General features: G+C 35.5%; 2 protein-coding genes across 2 annotated transcripts in view; one reads left to right on the top strand and one right to left on the bottom strand.

Annotated features, from left to right (window-relative positions):
• MMP26 (matrix metallopeptidase 26) overlaps nt 1-20,514 on the top strand; it is a 275,769-nt gene that overhangs the window by 233,634 nt on the left and 21,621 nt on the right. The window lies entirely within an intron of this gene.
• Nucleotides 1,179-5,973, bottom strand: LOC101146453 (olfactory receptor 51A4). The gene is made up of 2 exons (XM_055355250.2): nt 5,913-5,973; nt 1,179-5,534 (listed from the first exon to the last, which is right to left on the bottom strand). The coding sequence occupies exon 2, from the start codon at nt 5,445-5,447 to the stop codon at nt 4,506-4,508; it is 942 nt and encodes a 313-aa protein (XP_055211225.2). The 5' UTR covers nt 5,448-5,534; nt 5,913-5,973; the 3' UTR covers nt 1,179-4,505.

Below are 20,514 nucleotides of genomic sequence, written 5' to 3' on the forward strand. Positions count from 1 at the left end.
TGCTTGACTATCATGCTACATTTTCTATTAGATGGAAGCAAATCTGTCAATAATGTTTAATCTGTTTGGGAGGTTATTCATTTTTATAAAAAGGAAAAAAATAGAAATAAACAAGCAAACTGTTTGCTGCAAGTTCTTTTTTTTAAAGTAAAACCTGCTAGGCGCCGTGGCTCACGCTTGTAATCCCAGCACTTTGGGAGGCCGAGGCAGGTGGATCACGAGGTCAGGAGATCGAGACCATCCTGGCTAACATGGTGAAACCCCATCTCTACTAAAAATACAAACAATTAGCCAGGCGTGGTGGCGCATGCCTGTAGTCCCAGCTACTCAGGAGGCTGAGGCAGGAGAATCACTCGAACCCGGGAGGCAGAGGTTGCAGTGAGTCAAGATCATGCCACTGTGCTCCGCTCCAGCCTGGGCAACAGAATGAGAGTCCATCTCAAAAAAAAAAAAAAAAAGGAAGTAAAACCCTACTCAGACTGCTGCCAAGAAGAACATGCCTGATAAAAATTGTCTTTCCTAAATTAAGTTGACTAAGGACTGCTTCTGTTGTGTTAAAATGACAAAGTAGTGAGTCTTACATTAAAAAAAGTTTTAATTTTCTTTTTCAATTATACTACATTTGTTTGTTTGTTTATTATTTATTTATTTATATCCTGGATTCTCTTCAGGAGTTCTTGGATGTCTCTTTATCTTCTATTCTTGTTACTTTCTCTCCTATCTTAGTGGGCCAGCTAGACCTGAATCAAAATTACAGGAGAGTGGTAATGTAGGGTATCCTTGTTTGTCTTGAATTTTGAGAGAATGTTTTAATATTTTATCATTGACCTTTAGGCTTACTGCTTTTTATTGAGGAAGGGGTTTAAGTTTTACTTTCTAAAATTAGAGTAGTTATCTTCTATTCCTTGGTTTCTAAAAATCTTTTAAAATAATGATTGGCTATTATATTTTATTGAACTATTTTTGCTTTGGTTGCAATAAGATATTTTCATCTTGCTTTTGTGTTTAAATGTGTTTTTAAGTTCTGATTATTTTAAGAATGTTAATGATCTCACAAATAACAAAAGGAGAAATTTTTCTGGCTTATCTACATGAAAAACTTTCAGATATGGGCAAACCCATGGGTATGCACACATAGACCCACACAAATACATTATACCTTTTTAATGTGACATGTATGGGGACTCAAATTCTCAAGCAAGAATAACACATTCAATTAAATGGATTGGGTTGATTGTACACAATTCAAAATATTAAAGAATATTTTTTCATGACATTGAAAATTCATTGGCCCTAGTAAAACAAAGATGTTTAGGTTGTGCAGACAAGTAGTCGTCTACTTTAAAAATTACAGTATTGTTCTCATGGAACTCCTATATCATACAGGCATATTCTCTCCACCTAATTCACATATTCTCTACTTGGACTAAATGATGCTCCCCTTCGTCCCTTATAATTTTGTAGTGTTCCATCCCTTACAATGTTTTCCCATAAACCTCTCACAAATGACCAATGTCCAATAGAAAAACAAAATGAAACACAACAAAACAATAAGAAGACTTACTAGAATCTTTTTAAAAAGTATTTGAACTTGCCTTTTGGTAAGGTTTACATCCTTTGCATTCGTCTTTGTACACTTTCATGTGTGATTAATAAGTCTTTTAACATCTCTCAAATGAAGTCTTTCAATTTCCTCAGTTTTTCACTGGTTTCCTTTCTGAGGAACTTCTCTGGTATCAGATTGCCCCTAGGTGCTGTGTAGGTGAGCTCAAGGTAATTTGTTTAACCATGGGGCTTAATCATTTGTTATTTGATAGTTACATTTAGACTAAGGTTTTTTTAATCCTTGGCACAACTGACATTTTGTGCTGGATAATTCTTTTGGGTAAGGGCTATCCTGTACATTAAAGAATGTTTAGTAGCGTCTCCGGCCTCTAATCAGTGGAAGTCAGTGACACACCCACGCCCCCAGGTTGCAACAACCGAAGATGTCCCCCAGACATTGCCAAATGTCTCTTGGAGGTAACATTGCTGCCAGTTGAGAACCACTGTTTAAGGAGCCCCAGAGTTGAGATTTTAATCCTCCAAAAACTACATTCTTCATTTCAGGAATATGTGAAAATCATTATGCTGACCATAAATCTTCACCTCCCCCGTTGAGATTTATGTATCTTTATTTTATTTTTCATTTCATTTTATTAAGACTGTCAAAAACCCCTAAAATACAGATGATCTTTGATACTCTTTTATGTGACATCTATGTACAATATCCTGAAAGAATAAGATGCTATTAAAGCCACCTAATTAATCCTCATCTTTTTAGTGGAAATGAAGTCTTCATATTGGGCTGCCTATCCTCACACTGGGAGAATATGAGCTTCTATTTCTTTCAATTAATAAAATATGTCAACTACTGCTTTGTTGTACTACAACCCCAAACCCATATCTGTATTTGCAAGGTTTTGGAAAAGGTAGATAGATACAGTTATGCACCTCAAACATAGGAACAGTTCTTGCTCTGATCTGATGATAGGATTTTCTACACTAGGATAGGTTTGTGAAAACATACGTAGTCCTGAATTTAAAAACTAAAATGTATTCAAGATAATACTATCCTGGAGCATCAGAGATTAGGTTTGAACCCCAGCTTTTGACTTCCTCTCTGTGTGAATTTCATTAAATCAAACTCTCAGAGCCTCAATCTCTTCAACTAAAATAAATAGGAAAAAACCTATTATAAAAAGCTGGGTCATTGTTGAAAACAAATTTTTAAAATGCCTAAAAATGCCTGGAAGCATATCCTGCATAAATTAGAGGTTTAAAAACAATGTTTGTATCTATAAAGATTTTCCATTAATTGTGAAGTATGGTCAGTTGTGGGCTGATTATTATTTTTTAAGCATTTGACATTCCTGGAAGGTGTTTCTTGATTCACCTGAGGATAGAAGTATAGGAGACTTGAACTGACGTGGTTGATAAAAATGACTTGATTCAATGGGTAGGTAAAATGAAAAGGCTAAAATGATTTTCGCAATATGCAAGATTTTGAGGTCATATTAGGAAGGAAAGTTGGACAATTTTTCAGCCACAAATCCAAGGCAATAAATTTGTCTTTAACATCATACCATTTTTTTCCTGTTTTAAAAATCATTAGCATCAATGATATGCCTATATTTGAAATAGACAATTTAAAAAACTTGTATCCTACCTTGAAGAAATATTACTGAACTCCTCAGTGAACATCTTTTTCAACAAACACGGTCTTATTTTTAAATTCATTCATTAGCAATTATTTATTAAAATCTACTCTGCATCAGAAGTGTCCTAGACATTAGGCAGGAAAAAATAAGAAAATAGATAGGTCTCTTCAATCACTTATAGTACACTTTATTCAAGAAGTAGAAAGAAATGAAATAAGGATAAAATATATCTGTAATTGCAAATATTAAGTATAATAAAGAATAAAGAATAAACCAGCAATGAAAGAGATAAAAGATGAAAGAATAAACCCGCAGTGAAAGAGATAAAAGAGAAGATCATAATACAAACTAGGGCTAGGTAATCTATGAGGAAATTAAGCCAAAATTTAAAGAAAAAAATAGAAATGCATTATACAAAATTGGAGTCAAGAGCATTTTAACAAAAGAGATCTGATGTGAAAACTCAAGAAAGCAAAGAGCTCTGTAAATTCAAAAACTGTTCAGTAGGTTGATGTGGCTGGAGATTAATGAGTATCTGATGATGTTGAGTAAGTAGAAAGGGTCCAGGCCATGTAGGGTCTTAGAATATGTTCCTTATTGATTTAACTGTATTTCTAACAAAGTAAGAGTTCAAATTTAAAAGAGACACTTACACATTCAATTTGCCTATAGATTACTCTTGCATTTCATTGTGAATCAATTATAAGGCAGGGAACTTAGCAATATTTTATGAGAGAAATGCTGGTGACTGCAGACTACTGGTGGGGCGAGAGTGAAAGAGGCAGGATTGGACTGAAAAACTATCTATTGGGTACTATGCTCACTACCCGGGTCCCATATAACCATGTAAAAATCCAGCACATGTATCCCAATATGGAATATAAATGATTAAGTTAAAAAAATGGTTGTGTGCTAAGATGATTAAAATGGATAAAGAGACAACTAATTTAGGTCTAGCATTAAAAGAACTTGGTATAAGAGATTGAATGTAGATAATGAGAAATCCAACTTCTGTCAGAACTGTAAAAATTGTCATTTTTCTGTCTTGGTTGTAATTTGTTGCTTGTATCAGAGATGCTATCATAAGACATTTATTTTTATTCTGCTTAACTGAAATGGGGACATAAGGCAATGTACTTCCTGTTTATAGTTCTATTCTCATTCGCAGTATCCAGAGTGAATAAAATAAGTCTACGACAACAACAAAAGTATGTTTTGAGAATTCTTGGTGTCAAATATTAGGTTTCTCAAATTTACCTTAAATATCTTACCAGACATTTCCAGGTTTTCTGTCACATATGACTGTTAAATCTTCCGTTGACACAACTTTGCTACAACTCTCACTCTAATCTGTTTAGTTTTTACACAATAAACAATTGGGTTCATCAGTGGAGGTACAAGTAAGAGAACATTTGCCATGAGAACATTAATGAGGGGAGAGACATGCCGGGCAAAGCGGTGGACAACGGCCAGGTTGATGATGGGCAGGTAGAAGACGATCACTGCACAGATGTGTGAAACACAAGTATTGAGAGCCTTAAGCTGCTCCTTTTTGGATGCAATTCCCAGTACAGTCTTGAGGATCAGGATGTAAGACACAGCAATGAGAATAAAATCTACCATAACACAGACTGCTCCAAAAAAGCCATAGATGACATCAATTCTGTTGTCAGAGCAGGCCAACTTCATGACATCCTGGTGGAGACAGTAGGAATGGGATAATTGGTTTTTCTTACAATATCTCAAGCTTCTTAAAGTGAAAGGGAAGGGAAGAACCAGGAGCATGCTCTTAAAGGAGAATACTATTCCTATTTGGGCAACTCTGACAGTTGTCAGGATTGAGATGTATCTCAGAGGATTGTGGATGGCTAGGAATCTATCAAATGACATGATCAGGAGGACTGAGGACTCCAGTACTGAGAATCCATGAATGAAGAATTCCTGGGCAAAGCAGGCACTAGAAGAAATTTCAGGAGCATTGAACAGGAAGATGCTTAACATAGTGGGCAGAGATGATAAAGACAAACCCAAGTCTGACATAGCCAACATGGAAAGAAAATAGTACATGGGCTCATGCAAGGAGGGCTCTGTCTTGATGATAAAAAGAATGATGCAATTTCCTAGAATAGCAATAAGATACATGCTGCAGATGGGGATAGAGATCCAGATGTGTGCATATTCTAGCCCTGGCATCCCAACCAAGAAGAAGGTGGTGATTTCAGCATATGATGTGTTGATAATGGACATGATTCATTCATAGGGCTCTGCTATGAAAAATACAGATACACCTGACCTCGGGTGATCCGCTTGCTTGTGTTGGTAAAATAGGAATATCTGAAAATTAATAGAAAAAAAGCAGTGTTAAAATTTGTGGCTTCTTTCAGCTTTCTTTTGAGAGAACAAAGCATTTATGTGGCTATCATAATGAAGAGAGATGGGTAATACTTTAGAGTAGAATCTGTCTATTAATGCATTGGGAAAATTATTTCTGGACATGTTATTTCTATAGAGAATCCAGGTTTAAATTTTGCAGTTAGTTACACATCTGATTTTATTTTTCCTGTAAAATATGAGTAAATCCTAGCGAATTAACTGGAATGCTATACTAATTCTTTCTTTCAGATGTATGTTGTGATCTTCAGTTCTATGTGATCAGTTGCCAAAAAAGAAGTCAAGTGAAAGCCAAATAAATGAGAATATCTGGGCACTTACCAGAGAGTGGATATTTTGGTGGGTATTTTTGATAAAAGCTAAAGAATCCTGATATACAAACCCAAGGCATTGCTGAATTTATCTGCCACAAAAGACTGCTCTTATTCACTTTTACCTAACCAGTGGCTCTCGGGTCACAGAGTTCTCTGGGGATTGCAGTCAGGGTGGATCTTTTCTGAAAATTAGAATAAACATTTGCAGATACAGTAAATCTACAGAGATAGTTGTTACCAAGGAAACTAAAACAACATCTAGTAACACCTGTAATAAGGGATGATTTGTTTGGAGAGAGGTCCTTAATTGGCAGGTATTAGAGAGACATGGTAAATGCTCTGCAAAAGCTTGGATATTTCTGAATGGATAGTTGGCTTGTGTATTTCTCCTCTTCACAAGGTCAAGTCTAAGCAGAGATGCTATGAGTTGATTCTGCATTCAAGGAAGTGTTGCAGGACAAACATCCTGGGACACAATGTGTTATCCTAGATTTTATTCCTGAATCCTGGATCCATCTCCCCAGACCCATTAGACATCGCTAACTAAATATCCCTTAAAACCAACTTGTCCAACTTAGACAAGTTTTTCTCCCTTACCAAATCTTCCCAGTTTAAGGGACCTACTTCAGTAATAAGCCTTTAAGAATTTGCAAGCCAAATATCTGAGATTCTTTGTCTTATGTTTTGTACACAATAATGACCAATATTTCTTAGAAAATTAAATTGTTTTACTTACTGAGTTCCATTACCAGATGATGATTTGGAATCTTGAAATTTTTTAAATAATATTATCAAGTTGTATCATTATCTTCATTTTACTGATGAAGAAAATTTTTCTCAAGATCAAGTCGTCTGTTTAAGATCACAGAAGTGTTGTAGGGTAGAGGTAAGATAGCAACTCAGGTCTGTTATATTACTGATAATTAGGTGTATACCACACTATCAGGATGGTCAAGCAATATTTAAAGAGTTATGAACTGAATGTAGCTCGTGAGAATTAAAAGGCGATTTTTAAATTAAGATACACACATTTAAATATAAACAATGCCTGCCTGCTGTTTCATACTGGCATAAAAGCAATTTTTTTGAAGAAAATGTGTTTACATCATTGTAAAAACATAAACATTCCAAAGAGTTAAAGAATATATTTGCAAATAAAAGTAAAGTTAATCTATATCTTCTGCTTTCACACCAATTTGTAGAAAATTGGCATTATTCTACAAAGGGCATCCAGGTCAATTGCTCATCATAATGCCTTATTCTTTTTTCCTCTTTCTTTGTCCTCTTGTAATTGGGCAGCATAGCTTCCAACTTGTTGTAAAACTTTTTTTTTATTCCTTTCCTCCTTTCCCCCAATGAGAAAAACTGCAGATGTTTTTCTCTTATCTTGAAGTACAGCCTGAAAATGAGCTATAAAACTCCACCTTACACTCCCACGCCTTATGCACATTTGTTTTTCTGGTTGCCTGTTAAACTCACACTATGCTCATTTATCACACACACTTCTGTTTTTTTTTTTCTTTTTTTTTTTTTGGAGACAGAGTCTCACTCTGTCACCCAGGCTGGAGTGCAGTGGATCTCGCCTCACTGCAACCTCCATCTCCTAGGTTCAAGCGATTCTCCTGCCTCAACCTCCCAAGTAGCTGGGACTACAGGTGTGAGCCAACACCCAAGCTAATTTTTTTGTATTTTTAGTAGAGATGGGGTTTTGCCATGTTGGCCAGGCAGGTCTCGAACTCCTGACCTCAGGTGATCCGCTTGCTTCAGCCTCCCAGCATATATTTCCTTAGAAGCTTCAGAGGCTTAATTTTGACACAGCCAAGCACCTCCAGAATTGTCTTCCCAGCAGAAAATTACTCCAAGGCCAGAATTCACTCCCAACAAGAGTTTAACTGTGAGATTAACTGCAATTAATTTGTAATCTGGTTGGGCCCATGATGGCGCCAGCTCCTTCACTAGATGGAACAATAATTCAAGATAAGACATTGGAGCAAGTCACAGCAGCTGGCACCTCCTATCCCCCCTTCCTCTTCTGCATTTCAATCCCCTCTTCTTAAAGCCCTTGTGCTCTCTCCAGAATTTGGAAAAGTGACAATTTTTCGAAATAATTCCTGCCGTTTTTACCTCTTGCTAGCGCGAACAATAAAGCTCACTCTGTTTCTATCGTATCTCACTCTTTTTATTTTTTGCTTCTTTCTAGAAGTAGCGAGTAGCTGCACCCTTTTGCTGGTTACAATCTCATATGATGCAAGAGTCTTATTTATTTTCTATAGAACAAGTTCAGATTTTTCTATTGTTGATTCTTTCCTAATATTCTTAAAATCTCATAATGCCTTACTCTGCTTCTCTCTTTTCATATCTATCTATCTATCTGTCTATCTATCATGTCTCTATCAACCATCTATCTTCTCTATCATCTATCATCTATATCCATCTATCATCTATCTGTGTCTATCTAGTTTGTTAATTTGTATTTTTCTTTCTCCTGTATCTTTTCTCTTTTCTCTAACTTACCATCCATAACAATATATGCCTGCTGTGTTTCTGAAATGCTATTCCTGTAGTTACGCCTCTTGAGCTTTTGAATTGTTTTCCTTGAATTAAACTACATTTTCTTAGGTTGAATCCCTTGCTTAGTTTGGTTTCTGTCTCTAAGTTGCTTATCAGAGGGTTAGTAATAAACATACCCACAACAAAATAAAGTTTTGAAGGAGATGAACAAGAAATAATAGGATAGCTAGCAGAGAATACAGAGGAATTTCTAGATCCAATTAACAAATGCAGAAGATAGGCTGGGCGCGGTGGCTCACGCCTGTAATCCCACCACTTTGGGAGGCCGAGGCGGGCAGATCACGAGGTCAGGAGATCGAGACCATCCTGGCTAACACGGTGAAACCCAGTCTCTACTAAAAATACAAAAACTTAGCCAGGCGTGGTGGCGGGCGCCTGTAGTCCCAGCTACTCCGGAGACTGAGGCAGGAGAATGACGTGAACCTGGGAGGCGGAGGTTGCAGTGAGCTGAGATCGCGCCACCGCACTCTAGCCTGGGCAACAGAGAGAGGCTCTGTCTCAAAAACAAAACAAAACAAAACAAAACAAAAAAAAACACAAGATTTCACTGAATTTCTATTACATTGCAATTTGGAAGGTACTTACCACAAGTATCAAAGGAGGCCATTATATCCACAGCTGTTACAAAATGCCTTTGTGCTGGGTATAGGATGTGTCTTCCTCAAATATGAGTTTGACCATTCTGTCTTCTCTTAAGAAAAGTCAGAAAAATCTTCCACGTCAACTCTCTTGATTGAAACACAATCCCTGCCCTCTCTTCTGCTAGGCTATACACACTTTAGCCTCTAGAATGTCATCACTCCCCCTGCTTAAGTCCTCTGTTGCATGGGTCTATTTTCCCCTGAACACACCAGAAAGCATCTTGCTTCCATACCATTGCTTCAGAAGATGATCTGAAGTAAAGTGTGCAGGCAATTCATATTATCTCTTTAAGTGGTATCTAGTTCAATCATTTATTGTGTTGATTTATTTTCTTTTCTTGTCCTCTATTGCCCTCACATATGTTACAAGACTCTTAGAGGTTTATTTTGCATATAATCAGCCCTAACTTGTTTATTGTTGACTGTTTTCTAAATATACTCATACTCTCACAATACTTTTCTCCATTCCTCTTTTTCTTGAATGTGTTTGTGCCTGTGTGAGTGTGTATGTGTATTCATTTTTCTCCTATATCTTTTTTCTCACCTTTAGACTCACAATCCATAAATCAAAACATATGGCTGCTGTGTTTCTGAGCTGTTACACCTGTGACCACTTCTCTTTGAGTTTTTGAAATTTTTTCACTGAGTTTCATTTCAGCCCCCCCAGGAGAATGCCTTGCTGAGACTTCTGTCTCCAAGTTGGCTATTAGCAATTTAGTAATAAATATATTCTCAGCAAAATAAAATTTTGAAGCAAATGGACATGGCATAATGGGTTAAATAGTGTTGAACAGAAAGAAAATTCTAGGTGCAATTGGCACATAGGAAGAAAATAAATATCTTAAAAGCAATTGATTGAATGGTGACTACATTCACGTTTTTGGATAGTACTTAACCACTAGTATCAATGGAGCTCAAAAATGCCTGTGTGCTATGTGCCTGACTTTTTTTTTCTGTAATGTTAGTTTGATTACTCTGTCTTAAGAAAGGTCATGATGCCCCACTCCACCTCAACTGTCAAACATCTTTATTGACATGCAAAGCCCTGCTCTCTGCCCAGTCAGGCTAGACAAACATCCAGCCTCTGTAACATCATTCCCACCCCCCACCCACTTAAGTTTTCTGTTGCTACTACATGGGTCTGTTATCTGCTAAACATATATACCATAAAACTTCCTTTTTCCATACTATTGCTTCAGAGGGTGATCTGCAATTGGATCTGATCATAATCCTGAAAGAAAGAATCTTGATTGCTGAAATCTCAAAATATCAAAATCTCCAAAGTCCAAAACTCCAAAAATTACAGTACCAAAAGGCCAAAATCCAGAAAATACATTTCTGAAAAAAATATTTAAAATATATTTATTTACATTTAAAAAGGGGATTTATTTGAGAAATATAAAAAGCATAGCAGAACATTTCATAAGCTACTTTACACAATAAAATATATAATAATGACATACGTATTTTTGCAAGCATAAATGCTCAGGCATATATTAACAACAATCACAGGGGTATAATAGTTACTGAGCAAACAAACAGTATACATAAAAAGATAAGTCAAAAAGGGAAATGTATAAATGCATGAAGCTATAGTCAGTAATTGTATGCACTCAGCTTTATAACTGCAATTATCTGAAATACCGTTTTGAGCAACCTAAGCCTTTCGATGAGATCAGTCAAATACTGTGATGAGTCATCACCACATATAGTCACCTAAAGAGCCGAGATCTCAAGAAATTTTGTCTTCACAACTGCAGATGTACCTAAAGGATATTTCTTCATTTACCAAGGAAGTTTCAGTGTTTCTACATACACGCATATGTTTACACACAAAGTCAATTTTGTGATAATGCATTTTCATGGAGTTAAATTTCCGATGTCCAAGGGAGCAGTAGGAAAGTCTGTCCTAGCTTTCAGTAAAAGACTAATTTGGCTTCTGTATCCGTTCCCTCTGGGCCCCTGGCTGATTCGATGGTGCCCAGCAACATTGAGGGTAGATATTTCCCACCCAGTCCTCTTACACGCACTCACTGATCTCCTCTGGAAATACCCTCACGGACACATCCAAAATAATATTTTACCAGGTTTCTAGCTATTCCTTAATCCAGTCAAGTTGACACCTAAAATTAAGTCCACAAGTTCACCCCTTGTCAACTTGGCAACCATAAGCATCTCCTTAAACTATACTTAATTTCCAAATAAAGACAATAACAAAGTAATAGTTTCATCTAACATGATGCAACCATCCTGCAGACAGGCAAAAATGTACTAATGTACTAATATATTCTTCAGAATTTGGCTTTCATAATTTCAACACTTGGGATTTTAATTTTTGGGATATTGCAATTTTTGAGGTTTTAGATTTCAGGGACATGAACATTAAGAATTTTTAACTTTTGGGATTTCAACTTTCTGAATTATGGTATTTGGGATTGTATCTTTTGAGATTCTGACCCAAACTCATCTGAAATGAAGTGTGCAGTAATCAATGAAAAACAGTTTCAAGGATACCTGTCTGTAAATAATACTATAAATCATTTGCCTTTAATATGGAAATACATAGAACAGAATTGGCATTTTCAACATTATAAAATTGGAGCAACACCTGTTTTTTTTCTGCTGCTTGGAGTGCTGTGTCTTTTGTTTTTTGTTTTTTGTTTGTTTTTTGTATATTTATTCCTATCCTATCTGCTGGTAAGCACAAATTAATCCTCAAATCCTTGGTCAAATTCTAGATCAGTAGTGGAAGCAGCAGCAACTCAGTGTGTAGTGTGCTCTTTGATAACATTGCTGTTTTGTCTCCTCCCTCTAAAGTCTCAGAATCACATATAAGCAGATATCATTTTACTTACACTAAAATACACTGAATGAATTAAAAGTCCTAGTCTCAATTTGGAGACCTCTGTATTTAAATTAAGTGATTAAATGAAATGTATATAAAACCCACTCTTACAACATTACTTAGAACTTATGAAACTATAGATTTTTATGAGAGTCATAAGGTTGCTTTCTTATTTATCAATAGAAAAATATATATAAGGCAAATATTTAAACCTGATTAGAAGCATGCTGCGTTAGGACAGATGGTAGAGGCAGAAACTCCTAGTGGTCACTGTTGCTTTCTCACAGATGCCCACTGCAAGCTCAGTGGTTTCACATATCTCTACCCCCAAACAACTTATTTCAACATGTAAGGCAGTAATTCTATAATTCAGGAAAATGTTACCTAAAAGCCAGATCCAGGTACGGGATTTTAATTTTTTTCTGTGTTGAAATAGTAATTCGGGTTTAGCACTTGGTTGATTTCCGAAAGTTGGCAGAACTCTGGACTTCGATCCTGCGTTTACATACATTGTTGGACTTTTTGACGAGTTGGGGTACTGGCATCCATTTTAATCACTTGGAGAACAGAGTCAAACAAAAAGCATGTGAACTTCTGGGTTGAGCTGGTGCAAAGGCAAGTAGCAACTGTGACATTAGTAAGCTAAACAGAAAGTTGATAAATAGTTGAGCCCACATGTCAAAGTACAGGGGAAATAGAAACAGAACACGGTTACCAGAGTTTTGCTGCTGTGTAAATGTAAGAATTCATCCTCATCTGCCAAGTCTCGTCCTGCCTAACAGATGCTTTCCCATTAGCCAAGAAAGCTCTGGGGATTCCAACTCAGCAGAATGTACTTAAATTCCTATCTACCAATAATAGACAAACAGAGAGCCAAATCATGAGTGAACTCCCATTAACAACTGCTACGAAGAGAATAAAATACTTAGGAATACAACTTACAAGAGATGTGAAGGACCTCTTCAAGGAGAAGTACAAACCACTGGTCAAGGAAATAAGAGAGGACACAAACAAATGGAAAAACACTCCATGCTCATGGATAGGAAGAACGAATATCATGAAAATGGCCATACTGCCCAAAGTAATTTATAGATTCAATGCTATCCCCACCAAGCTACCATTGACTTTCTTCACAGAGTTAGAAAAAACTACTTTAAATTTCATATGGAACCAAAAAAGAGCCCATATAGCCAAGACAATCCTAAGCAAAAAGAACAAAGCCGGAGGCATCATACTACCTGACTTCAAACTATACTACAAGGCTACAGTAACCAAAACAGCATGGTACTGTACCAAAACAGATATATAGACCAATGGAACAGAACAGAGGCCTCAGATATAATGCCAAACATCTACAACCATCTGATCTTTGTCCTTGCTTTTTATGACGTGTTATTTACAGAGGTTCAATAAGAACCTGACTTCTTTTGAAGCATGATACAATTGATACACTGTCTTACACAATAGTTGAACTAATTTACACTCTTACCAATGGTGTAAAAGCATTCCTTTTTCTCTACAACCTCACCAGCATCTGTTGGTTTTTAATTTTTTAATTATAGCAATTCTGACTGGTGTGAGATGGCATCTCATCATGGTTTTGATTTGCATTTCTCTAATGATCAGTGAGGTTGAGCTTTTTTTCATGTTTGTTGGCTGCTTGTATGTCTTCTTTTGAGAAGTATCTATTCATGTCCTTTGACCACTTTTTAAGGGGAATTTTTTTTCTTGTAAATTTGTTTAAGTTCCCGTAGACGCTGGATATTAGATTTTTGCCAGATGGTCAGATTGCAAAAAATTTCTCTCATTATGTAGGTTGTCTGTTTACTCTGTTGATAGTTTCTTTTGCTGTGCAGAAGCTCTTTAGTTTAATTAGATCCCATTTGTCAATTTTTGGTTTTGTTGCAATTGCTTTTCGTATCTTTGTCATGAAATCTTTGCCCAAGCCTATGTCCTTAATGGTATTGCCTAGGTTTTCTTCTAAGGTTTTTATAGTTTTGAGTTTTACAGTTAAGTCTTTAATCCATCTTGAGTTGATTTTTATATATGGTGTAAGGGGGACTTCCAGTTTCAATTTTCTGCATAATGGCTAGCCAGTTTTCCTAGCACCATTTATTAAATAAGGAATCCTTTCCCCATTGCTTATTTTTGTCAGGTTTGTTGAAGATCAGATGGTTGTAGGTATATGGTCTTATTTCTGGACTGTCTATTCTGTTCCATTGGTTTATGTGTCTGTTCTTGTACCAGTATTATGGAAAACAGTGTGGTGATTCCTCAAAGACCTAGAGGCAAAAATATCGTTCAACCCAGCAATCCCATTACTCGGTATATACCTAAAGGAATATAAATTATTCTATTATAAATATACGTGCACACATATGTTCATTGCAGTACCATTCATAATAGCAAAAACATGGAATAAACCTAAATGCTCACCAATGATAGACTGGATAAAGAAACTGTGGTACATACACACCATGGAGTACTATGCAGCTGTAAAATGAATGAGATCATGTCCTTCGCAGCGACAAGGATGGAGCTAGAGACCATTATCGTTAGCAAATTACCACAGGAACAGAAAACCAAATACTTTGTGTTCTCATTTATAAGTGGAGGCTGAATTATGGGAACACATGGACACATGCAGGGGAACAACACACAGTGGGACCTGTTGGAGAGTTGGGGGGTGAGAGGAGAGAAAGAATTAGGAAGAATAGCTAATGGATGTTGGGCTTAATACTTAGGTGATGGAAATGTAGCAAATCTGTGTAGCAAATCAACATGGTACACATTTACCTATGTAACAAACCTGTCCACATGCTGCACATGTACCGCTGAACTGAAAATTAAAGTTGATTATCCAACAAAGGGCTTTCCTGGAGTATCACACTGGAGAATGTTTAATCAGATATGACCAGCCACTTTTAAGGAACTATAGTTGACTTTATGGATCCAGTGCTGACAAATCTCTCCCAAGTAAGCTGGCCTCTTACCTGGCTTATGTGGTCTAGCCCTTAGAAGTGCTAAGAAAGATCACATCCTAGCAGGCCGAGATCCTTGGGATATTTTGTGGACTTTGAGAAAATAAAATATTACATTAAATTATAGATACCTAAAGGAGCAATTTGATGAAGAGAGTTTCTTGAACTAGGATTTCTAGATTAGGTACAGATATAAAAGTGGCTTTTAAATGTCTGATCTGAGATTCCTTATGAAAATTTTTAAGAAGGTTAAGGAGGCTTAGATGATAAATTAACATTTTTCCTTTCCTTACATAGATAATGAGGCCAAGTTTAATGAAAGTATTGTTTTGTGGTCAATATTAATCTTTCTTTGAGATGATTCTTTTTAATAAAAACTAGAAAGACTACAGGGAAAAGTTGTGTTTTGATGGAAAAGTATGCATTGTTTAGAGCACACCCTTCTGGATTATCTGATTCCAAACAGATGGGGAATTTGTTCTTTCATTGCCTTTGAGACATTTTACAACTCTGTAAGTTTTATTGGTTAACAGGAATCAAAGTAATTCATGTATGGAGACATGCAAATAAATTCTGTCTCAGAGGTTCAATGGACTTTCTTCTACTGTGGAAGCATCCATTCCTATACTTATATACAAATTCACTTCAACATTCCTCCTATGACTATGTCTGTTCTGTGAATTCTCCTTCTAAGTAGTTGTAGCATTTGCCACATTTCCTCACTTAAAAAATAAATTACATGAGAACATCTTTAATGGATTTTTATACCATTTAAGCACCATGATTTGCCTTTTTATAAAAATTAAATGGTTTACATTTTTGCATGGGAGAGAGAAAAAATATGTACAGTACAATGAGTTATGCATTAGTGTTAAAAATTATTCATGACGCTTTTTAAGAAACCTTAAGGAAGACTTTATTCATGGAGACTATGACAATAGCTATGGGGGTGACTACTACAGTGTGCTCTTACAATAGGGAAAAGAGATTAGACTCAACAAATACAGAAGGAAAAGTAGGACTTTATAGCCAAAAACAGAGCAGTGATGGGCAGGAGGAGTTGGTGGGTGGAAAATTGCTAAGAGGAAACATCAGGGGTATGGGTGCAGGTGTACTCTGGCCACACTGCTCTAACAGCTTGCCACTGCCATCCTCACTCCACTATCCACCAGGGTGATCAGGCATCATCGGGGGAATGGTAGAGGATAAGGTGCCTGATTTGATATCTCCAGTGATTAGATATGGAGGGTGAATGGCTCTGGTTAAACTGACTTAGCAAGATTCTTGCTAAATTGAACAATACAGAGATAAACACAGAAATCCTAAAGTTGAGGCTAGCTAAGAAGAGAGTTCAGAGATGGCTGAGTAGAACTTGGTCAAGGTGAGACTCTCTGTCATCAACCCTCTTGTTCAAGGAAATAAGAAAGATTCTTCTTTAGTGTGAACAATGTTAGTTCATTTTCTTAGTCATCTTTTTTTCATCAAGGAAACGCTGTCTTATCTGTTACAATGTTAGCCCATTTTGTTCATTAAGGACAAGCTGTCTTATCTTTTGAGACTTTGTAGTCAAGGATATTTGCTGGATGGTGCAAGCTGTCAGGCCTTTAATGAAGGGAATTCCTGTGAAAGCTTTTTTAAAAGATTGATAGTTGAAACTCTCAGATGGCAGCTAGTAGGGATTTCTACCTGTTGAGCTCAATGTATCTTTAGATGGTGGAGTGAGGATGGCAGTGGCAATATGACTAAAGGTTTTGTTTGCATTTGCAAGGCCTCTAGTGATAGCGTCAGGTGATTTGGTAAATTTCTGAGTGGTTCACACACCAGCAGGCAAGAAGATATACTTTGAAGTTTATAACAAGTTGTCCAGCTTCAGCTTAAAAGGTTTGGTGAAAGGATAGTTTTATTCTCAGTAATGCCAAGTCAGAAGGGTAGAAGAAAAATTGGAAATATTAATTGGGAGAGTTGTAGTCAGATTTTAGAAGAAAGTAAAAGTGGTACTCAATAAGCGTGTACTGTAATTTCCCAGTGAAACAAAATTACTCTTTATATTCAGCTCTCTTTACAATTCTTAATCACAAAAAAAGTCTGGTCTCATTAGATTTGGCTTAATTATTTATGTAAGTGCAGCAAGAATCGCAATTAACTGCAAAGGCCTTATAGGTTTCCTTTACCGAAACTTTTCATAAGAATCTCAAATTTGATTTTAAATATTCTTTCAAGGCCGAGAAGCCAAGCCAAGAACTTACCACCAAAGTTCATTTGCAATACCTAGAGATTTGTGTGAATTTATTCTCTTCTTGAGGTCCCCAAGATATTCTGAGGTTCCTGTACCTACCAGAAAGGGAACTTCTTTACTGGGAACGGTGTAAGCCAGGCGTCAGGCTGTTTTTTTCCTAGAAGGCTTTATTAAGCTTTGGCTTCATAAAGTCAACCTTGCTTCCTTATATTTGATTCTAAGTACATCATTCTCAAACATAATATTGTAACCAAAACTTTGATAATAAAATCAGTTTTTTCAATTGTGTCCTGTTACAGATTCTTTTCGAACTTATCTGATAACTATTTTGCAAAGATATAAGAATAGTCAATAAAAGTTTCCAAATTCTGAAGGGATCAGGTAGGGAGAAGAGAAAAATGTTTCATATTTGTTTACAGCACATAATCTACTAAATTTCTGTAACTTACATATTGCTTGAGAGAAAAGGGAAAGGGGCTTCTTTTATTCAGAAAATAGGACATTGAAAGAATCAGCAGTGTTTCAAAACAAAACCCCTAATTATTCTTTATGAGTTCATTCAGTCCCATGTAATATATTTTGTTTTGCTTGGTTTTATGTTAGCAGTTTCATGAATCCATTCAATTCTAAAGATCCAATAAGAGTTAGTTTGACAAGATATTTGGTTGCTTCTGTGACACCCAACAAAAATAATACCTGGAATTACTGCTGATAGCATTATATTAGAGTGTATCATAAATAGAAAAATAATTCACAAATTTCTATTAACTTTATATGATTGCTGAAATAATAACATTTTGACAATACAAATATAACCTAGGAAAGGTTAATTATCTTTTTTATTTGACAATGTTTCCATGAAATTTAGCAAGCAAAATAAACCAAACTATTTTTTAACTTTTCTCTTTACATGGTGAAAGAACAAATCCTTTGAGAGTTTTCAGAGGCCCTCTGGGAAATCTCAAGATCAATTCAAGAACAAGAAGATTTCATTTAGGATTTGATTTTGGAAAGGCAACATTTTCAAAAATTAAAAAAAAAGAGTTATTTTAAAAGTGAGAAGACTTGATTCTCTTAAATAATTAATTATTTTCTTAAAATAATCTCTTAAATAGTCTTTATCATAGCATAAATAGCATAAAATGTAGCAAACTATTCTGATCAGACACAGAACTTTGGTTTTCTAGTAGATTACTAAAAAGGTATAGAAAAACACTTTTACAATTTCTTATTAAGAGCAGACAAATAATCCATGAAAGTTTGTCATTTTTGTCTTGCATCTGTATAATTTTGACATTAAAGATAATTAATAAAAATAAATAAATCCACTTACATATTTAGTCAACTTGACCACACATAAAATTCCTCTTTACAAACAATCTATACCTTTGAAAAATATCCATGTGAGTTTTCATTTCCTCATTCAGGAATACCCAGTCATACTTTAGAATGAAATTACTTTAGAATACAATTACCTTTTTCTTTCCTAAACAACATCATATCTTTCATACTTCATACTTTTTCTTCTTGAAAACACACTGGACTTTCCTTAAATGTTTTTTAAACAGAGTTGTTTTCCTTATTATTTAAGTAGTTTTGTCCACATACGTTGATTATAACTTTTAACCATCAGTTTCTTTCTTTACAGAGAAAACTATAACAGAAAATAGACAAATGTGAATTGTCATAAGCCCAGATTCAGTAACAGGATTGCAAATTTATTAATACATAATTTCACAATTTCTAGAGGCATATACTTACTCATAGAACAATTTTTCAATGTGACAAAACCATGTTTATTAATGAACTCAAGTATAAGTAACTCATATAAAACATATAAAAATAAGATGTCAAAAGAGTGTAAACTTAAACTTATGCTTAGTAATGAATATTGTACTAGTTTATCTTATTAGAAATGACCCAGATACTTAACAAATATCTATTATTAATGAAACTTAGCCTAACATTAAGTTTGCAAGTTACTAAAATATTCTGGAAATTATTTCAAGGTAAACATAACACCAAACAAAGCTAGCCATTATCTCATATCTCAAGTAATTTACCTGTTAACCCTTTTTATATGACAGGCATGTTAGGTAAACATTACAAAAGTAGAAACCTAAAAACTTAGATACATTTTTGTTTATTTTTGTTTGTTTGTTTTACTGCTGTGCTTGACATACATAAAGTATTTATATTAAACAATTAATTTTAACTGCATCTTTACTCATGCACATGTTCCTAGGTTGAATAATTTTCATAATTTTAAACATCCAGTAGATATACTATTACCTTATTCAACTTTTAAACCCAAGTAAAGTAAAATATGCTTTTTATTATGCTTAATGCTGATAACTCAGAAGATACAAGGGTTTTTATTAAGCAAACATTATTAAACTAGGCTCACTTGCCAAAGATATGCCTATGTCAAGTAAATTTGAAAATAATTTTGTTTAGTTTTTTTCTAGGAATTCTTTAGGAATATTTAATTTACAGGCACTCACTAACCTGCATGCCAATTTGAATAAAGCTCCTTTAAGGTATTTTATAAACTAATTTGGTAATACTATTCAGAAGTAGAAAAATATTGCATCTACATAACATGTTTACATGAATGCATAAACACACAGAAGAGCCAGAGATCTTATATGTTTCATTTTAAAATTCTTAGCTATGAGTTAGTAAAGCATAGTAATACAAAACTCACTGGTTTATATAAAGTAGTTCTTATCTTTAATACAATTTATATTTCTGTCCAAACAGTATTTTTGACAAAAATGGAATAAATTGAGGTTACTGACTCAATAAGGTCTAAATCTTTTTTTAAAACCAGTATTTATGGGGAATTCTTATGATTTTCTTTTGTTCTGATATGTAATCTGACAGAAGCTGTGGGCTACCTTTTAGGCAAGTGTCTGAGGAAACATCAAGCAGCAATCTGGCTGTTTCCAAAGCTCCTCTGAGTGGATAAAATATCCAGTCTATTTTCAGTTAACCCTTTCCCCCTCTTTCTGCCTCAGACGATTGCTGTTTGGGGTTCCTGAGCACCTTGAAAGCTCTTGATGTGTACAGGGAGTTCAAGTGAGTATAGAGAGGTGAGCCACTTAAGCTGAGGTTTATTGTGGAGGTTGTGGTGAGGCTGTTCTGGGGATGGAGGTGCCAGGTGGGCCAGTCATCAGTCTCCTTAGGGGCAAGTGCTAGTGCACAGCAGTTCCTTCTTGGTATTAAGTAAGGTTGTTTTTAGTGGTGGTGGTGAGACCAAATGGTCTGTCCTTGAACCCTTGGGAGTGCATTTCTGGTGGTGGCTATGGCAGTGGCAGACCCAGGAAAGACTG

This window comes from Gorilla gorilla, chromosome 9 (genome assembly GCF_029281585.2).
Source record: "Gorilla gorilla gorilla isolate KB3781 chromosome 9, NHGRI_mGorGor1-v2.1_pri, whole genome shotgun sequence".
NCBI lineage: Eukaryota > Metazoa > Chordata > Mammalia > Primates > Hominidae > Gorilla > Gorilla gorilla.